Genomic DNA, 6,722 nt, shown 5'->3' on the forward strand with positions numbered 1-6,722 from the left:
ACTTAGGCCACTTTTGGCCACAGTGGCTCTCTCTGATAAAAAATAGCCAATTTTTTTTTTTCATAAAAGGGGCAATTCATAAAATTGATCACTAAATAAAATTTGAGATTTATTTAATCTTTGGTAAGTCTACTAAAAATATAAATCAAACATACACAAAAATCTCTCATCAGACCATGGATATCAGTTTTGGTTTTGAATAATCCTGTCACTAAACTTTTGGCATTGCTAGGAAAAGGAACAGCTATAAAGTTGAGGAAGCCCTAGGCATTGAAGCCAGGAAACCCCTAGACAGAATCTCTCCTATCCAGAGGACAACTTTACGTGAGTTAGAAAAAGATGTCCCTTTCTCAGGATACATGTTGTCATTCGCTGGAAAATTATCATAATAAACATATAATTCTACAATGTCTATAACGACAGTGATGCTCCCTTAGATGGGTGACTTGCACAGTGAACAACCTGCACAACCATACCCATGGGCCTTCCCTCCACCTTCCCTGGGGCTTATTTGGATTTACAAAATAACACCCCATGTTCACTGCAGATATCTCTTGGCTTTAACTCAACAGATAATGGGCCAGTTTCAATTTTGCCCTGAATCATCAAAGAGAATTTTCTCTTACCAACATTTGGTCGATAAATTCCTTTAAGAATATTGCTACTTCTCTGGTCTTACTGGAGGCATGGTTGTACAATACAGTTGTAGCTCCTCGATTCCAATCAACAACAACCACGTTCATGTCCTCTACAAAGAGCAAGCCCTCTACTAGGTCTCCAATCCAAACTGGAGGGGAGCCTGTTGGCCTGAATCCATGGACAATGAAGGTGGTTTTCTTGGTCACATTCAAGTTCCCCAAAGCTGTGGAGTTGACGGCCTGTGCGCAGGTCAGATTTCTCCTTGTGAAGAGCATCAACTTCACATCTAGTTTCGTACCAACCACTGCACTGTGAAAACTCAGTCTCGTGAATGAAAGACATGCTTCATCTGTGTCTGAAAATAAAAAAATAAATGGCATCATGACAGTTCTTTCCTTAGGTGGGCATCAAGTAAGAGTGCTGCCCTACACTTGATGGAGTTCTTTCCATGTGCCTTATAGCACCTAGCAGGAGGCTAGATCTAGTTGAATGAAGTTGCAAAGTCATACTGATAAGGAGTTCATAAGCAGTGACTTATTTTTCACCAGGACAGCCATCTTTCCAAATTCTACCCTCCTTCAAGGTCTAACCCCAAAAGTCACCTCGGTGAAGGTTTCTCCAACTCTCCCAAGACATAAATATTGTCCTTCATCCCAGAACTCCTCAGGCCCCTTTATGGACCTCAGTGACAGCACAATGAAAACACTTTCAGGGGTGTATTATGGGTATTTATATACATGCCCATCTATCCTGCTAGACCACAATCTCCTTGAAATGGTGTCTTATAATCTTGTGTATCCCTCAGTGTTCCCAGTACACAGTAGATGACTCAATAACTGAAAGTTTATGGTCCAAGCCCCTCTTGCCTAGAGCACAGGCCCGAGACAGTGGTGGGGAACAGGGTGTGCCTTGCCCTGAGCCTTTCAATAGCATCTGAAATCGTTGTCCATGGTGGCATTTTTGGACCCCCTTCTTTGCTCTTTAAGCACCACCTTCGAGCACATCCTGCTGAGTAGGTTCTAAGGATGGCTTAGAAGAAAAGTTAGGGATGGGCAGGGGAGCAGCATAGATCATCCTGGAGCATCTTGTTATGGCAGAAAGTAAGGGAGTGTTTAAAAACTTGTCACAAGGACACAGGAGACAGGTGAAGGGGCTTCCACCTGCCAGATGTGGGATAATTTGAGCCCAAAATAATTAAGGACACTAACAAATTATAGGCCTTGGGAAAAAATTAGGAATCCATGATTCCATAACAAATAAATAGATAAACAAACAAATAAATAAGTGGAGGACTCTTAGAGTATAATGCTGAATGCCAACTGGTAAATGTGGGATGAATGCTAGAGTTGAGACTCACAATTTTACAATCATCATAATAAAGATTGGTTAGGTAAGAATCATCAATGGATGCTGAACCAAGAGGGAGGTTGATTGAGGAGGAGTATATGTATATGATCTGAAAGTGTCTCACACAGATTGCTTATTAGTGATTAGGAGAAAAGCAGTAACTACATGGTGGAGAAATTAAACAAAGCCTTGACTAGGTTATCTCAATGAACATCACAAATGAGTGGCAGACGGACATCATGTGCCTCTAGCTGTAATGTACTGAGAAGGATACAACATCATCTATGTAGCATTTCAGTGGGGAATACATAACCTGAATCTAATCAAAAGGAAAAATCAGACAAACAAAAATGAGGAATATTCTATTCTTTTAAAAAGGACCTGATTCTTTAAAAAAGTTAATGTCATAAAAGAAAAAAAGAGAAGGCTGCGGAAGTGTTCTAGGTTAAAGGAAACTAAAGAGACAGGATAAATGCAATATCTGGTCTTAGATAGGATCCTGTGATGGAAGGGAAAAGTAGCATAAACAATTCTTGGGCCAATTGACAAAACTGGGATATGGACCCTAAATTAGATAAAAGTTTGGTATCAATGTTCAATTAATTGAGATTGATACCCATATCATGGTTACATAAGAGAAAAATTCGAATTCTTAGGAAATATAGGGGCCAGCCGAGTGGCTCAGTTGGTTAAGAGCTCACGCAAGAGTTTGAACTCTGAGCAACAGCGGTTTGATGCCCGGCCGGAGCTGAGTTGCTGCTGAGCTGCCAACAGGTGGCAGGATGGCTCAGCTAAAAAAAAAAAAGAAATACAACTGAAGTATAAGTAAATGGCCAGCTTAGTCTCAAATGGTTCAGAAAAAAAATTAAAACTAGGGGTGGAGAAATAACAAATGATAAATGATAAGCCATATGTAGTAAAATGTTAACAACAGATGAATCTATGCAAAGTGTTATTGGTGTTCTGTATATGTATATAATAAATAGCTTTCTACAAGTTTAAGATGATTTCCAAATAAAAAGCTTAAATATTGCAATTTTTGCAATGAAAAACAGAAAAAATACATCATGATTTTTCCATCAATCCAATAAAAGGAAGAAGAAAGGGAACAGGATCATATCAGTGACATATAAAACAGGAGGGAGTTTGTGTGTTCTCATATCAGAAAACCAAAGTAGATAGAAATGCTTATGACTCTGCTTGAAAATAAATAGGGAGTTGGAAATACACTAAAGGTCAAGTTGCAAGATGAAAAAGGGGATGGGAAGAAAGGAGGGCTTCGAGGTTCTTGGGTATTGAGACAGTATTGCTTTTGCAACATTTTGCAAGGCCTTGGTGAAGAACCACGACCAAATAAAAGTTAAAATCCTCTGCTCAACATTGGTATCCAGACATAATAATATAATGATTGGGAAGACTGTATTGTATTTTTCATGATAAGAATTATTTAAAACTGTGTTGTGACCCACTCTCCCACATCCTGCTTGGCTGAGAGAGAACGGCCAAGTGGCAGGTGAAGTGTTGCAACAAATCATCCGTGGCTGCCAGCTGGAGATGGTCCTTTAGGATATTCAGGAGAGGGGGCAAGGCCCTGCAATCACCATCCTTGGAGGAAGGGAAAAGAAGGGGAAGACTGTTCACTGGCAACTGGCCAACAGAGGACATGAGTGCTTTGGGAACCTCTTCTGACTTCCTCCAATAGGATTTAGGAACCATTTACCGGCACACCCAGGAATTGCTACTCCCTCATTCTGAGCCTCAGAGTAGCTTTCTTCCTGGGGTCCATACCCTTTCTTAATAATCTGGGGCCATTCATGTATGTTTTTCTGTGAAACTTCTTATGGAGGGTCTGGAACTCAGGAGTGAGTGAAGTTCCAAAATAGAATGGGCAAAAGAAGCTCAAGTAGAAGGTTAAAAATTAAGGAGGCTTTGAAATCCCTCATCCCAGAAAATAGCCCCAAACTCACACATTTCTCCTTTCACTCTATACTGTCAAGTTGCATGTACAGTGAAGCATGCTCACAATATAAAGACTCTCTTTTATTTTTTTCTCTCCCCCCCCCAGCTTTGAGACATAATTGACAAATAACATTGTATAAGTTTAAGGTGTGCCACACGATGATTTGATATTCTTATGTATTGTGAAATGATTGCCAAAATAAGGTTACTTGTTAACACATTCTTCACCTCACATAGTTACTTTCTTTCTATGTGTGTGGTAAAAAGATGTAAGATATACTCTCTTAGCAAATTTCAAGTATACAATACAGTATTGTTAACTATAGACCCTATTCTATGCAATAGATGCGAGGACTTATTCATCTATATATGTACTTTCTCCATCTGTTGGTCCCTTTCTTGTTTCTCTTTCTGTAGATTGCATGCTCCTGGAGAACATGGACTGAAACTTGTTTGATGATTGTAGTAGAGCAGGTCCCAAGGTAAATGATTGACTGTTTAGTCACTTTATTGAACAGGAGGTATCATAGGGTAGGGCTGAGCTTCTGGGTTTTAGCCAGTCAGATAAATTGGGTTTTGTTCCTGGTTGTGTGACTGACTCACAGGTAGCCTGGGGAAATTATGTCACCTTACATTCCCCACCTACCTGCCCAAGAGAGGAACTCTGTGGAGATTAATTATGAATGAATTCATACTGAGGAAGATAGAGCTCCCTTTCCAAAGAAGGGAACTGTTTATTACGTCTGTTCATTTTGAGCCAAATGAGCAATATTAGGCCAGTGTGTCAAAAAGTCACACATCCGAGTCCTTGGAAGACTCACAGAAGACTTGTGAAGTGTGGCTCCGAGCGATTTTTCAGCAGCAGCTGCCAACTTTCATGTCTATGGGATGACTCGAGCAGTCTCCTTGACTTGCTGAGTCTCTACTAGAAGCCCTTAAAAAGGAAAGTTACTGAAAGGCAATAAGGGCAGAAAAAATGGATTTTTATTTTTCACTTAATAAAGCCACTCTGACTTCATGTATTTTTAAATGTCTGAGTTATTTTTATAATGGCATTGTGCTCTGAAAAAGTCCATTGTAAGTAATGAGTAAAAAATGGATTTCCTAGTTCCTCTCAGTATTAAATATTATAATAGCTTTACATATACAGAAGGTACCAAAAAAAATGTGTACACATTTTTAAAAAGGAAAAAGCTGTATCAAAATTGTAATACTCAATATATACTGATAACAAAAGATGAATGTGGGCTGGCCGAATGGCGTGTTGGTTAAGAGCTAGCTTGGGGGCCAGCCGAGTGGCGCGATGGTTAAGAACTGGCTTGGGACGCCAGAGGGCCCCGGTTCGGATCCCACATATGAGGGCCAGTGACACTGCCCTCTACAGCTAAGATGCTGAACAACAGCTCAACCTGGAGCTGGGCTGCCGTGAGTCGCCAGCGATGGCGTAGGCTGCAGTGAAGCTGAAGTAGGCTACCATAAGCTACCGTGAGTGGCTGGCAGCCGGGGTAAGCGGCCAGCAGCTGGTGTGAGCTGCCAAGAGCCTCCGTGAGCAGCCATCCAGTGGCCGGCAGCCGATCTGCCTCACCCAGGAAGGCGCAATGATAATACCAACATGGGCCAGTGAAGCGACCTCCTCCACAACTAGACTGAAGTACAAAAGGACAGCAACTTGTCTGTTCCCCTTCCCCGATTCCCCAATGCTGTTCCCTCTCCCAATTCCCCAATAAAATCTTTTAAAAAAAGATGAATGCCTCGCTCAAGAGTTTGAGCTCTGAGCAACAGCGGTTCGAGTCCAGCCCGAGCTGAGCAGCCACTGAGCTGAGCTGCCAACAGGTAGCAGGATGGCTCAGCTAAAAAAAAAAAAAAAATTAAAAAATAAAAAATAAATAAAAAAAAGATGAATGCAAGTCATGCGTATACATTTTTTTGGCACCCCCAGTATTATCATCCATCCTCAGAGGAAATGTGCAGTTCATTCAATAAGAGTCTGCTCTACCCTTGGTTCTGTGTCAGGCATTTCTGAGGGAGAGTCAAGCATTAATGCAATAAAACACAAATCAGTATAAAATAGCAGCCTGTGATATATGCCGTGTAACAGAGATATGGTGTAAAACGAGAATTTAAATAGGGAGTTTGGCCTGGTCTGGGAATCAGGAATCTTACTGTCTTATCATCTGGAAATAATGTATCTAAATACCAACAATGGGGCATTTCTTTTGCAAAGTATCACAGCATACTGAGGGGCAAATTCAAGTTCCCGAAACTACTCATTTTAGTTTCATCGATTTTTACTCTTATAATCTAGACTTACTATTTCAGGAATTATATCCTTTTCAATTATGTGCTTTATTTGCCTTGAATCCACCACATGACATTATGACCATTACTTGGCTTTCTTTTTGTTAGCATTTGCCTAGAATGTTTTAATCCTTTTTAAACCTTTGAATCCCTTTGTTTTACGGGATCTTACATATAGCATCTAGCTAGGTTTTATTTTATGCCCAATCTGAGAGCCTTTTTTGGAAAAATAGATGAGTTCACATTTATTGGCATAACTGACAGTTGGTGTGGAGGCCTTAGACTATAGGCAGAACTGCTCCAGACTCAGGAATATTTAATTCAGACCTAATTATCCACTGATGTGAACCCCTACCAAGGATTTTGGGCATCAGGAAACTGCATCTCAGACTGTTGTGAAGCATATTGCTGATTTCTGCCAAGTGTTCTGCTGCAGACCTTTGTCAGAACTTCCCTTACTCTGATCTGGTTCTTTTTTT

The 6,722-nt window shown here is 40.5% G+C and overlaps 1 protein-coding gene across 2 annotated transcripts in view; it reads right to left on the reverse strand.

Moving 5' to 3' along the window:
* The window catches only part of LIPH (lipase H), a 38,603-nt gene that overhangs the window by 20,894 nt on the left and 10,987 nt on the right, over nt 1-6,722 (reverse strand). For both annotated transcript variants that reach the window (XM_019667974.1, XM_019667983.1), the window contains exon 2: nt 627-994. In XM_019667974.1, the coding sequence (XP_019523519.1) occupies nt 627-994 (368 nt within the window). The remainder of the gene's footprint in view (nt 1-626; nt 995-6,722) is intronic.

The sequence above is a fragment of the Hipposideros armiger genome, unplaced genomic scaffold (genome assembly GCF_001890085.2).
Source record: "Hipposideros armiger isolate ML-2016 unplaced genomic scaffold, ASM189008v1 scaffold_14, whole genome shotgun sequence".
NCBI classification, from domain to species: domain Eukaryota; kingdom Metazoa; phylum Chordata; class Mammalia; order Chiroptera; family Hipposideridae; genus Hipposideros; species Hipposideros armiger.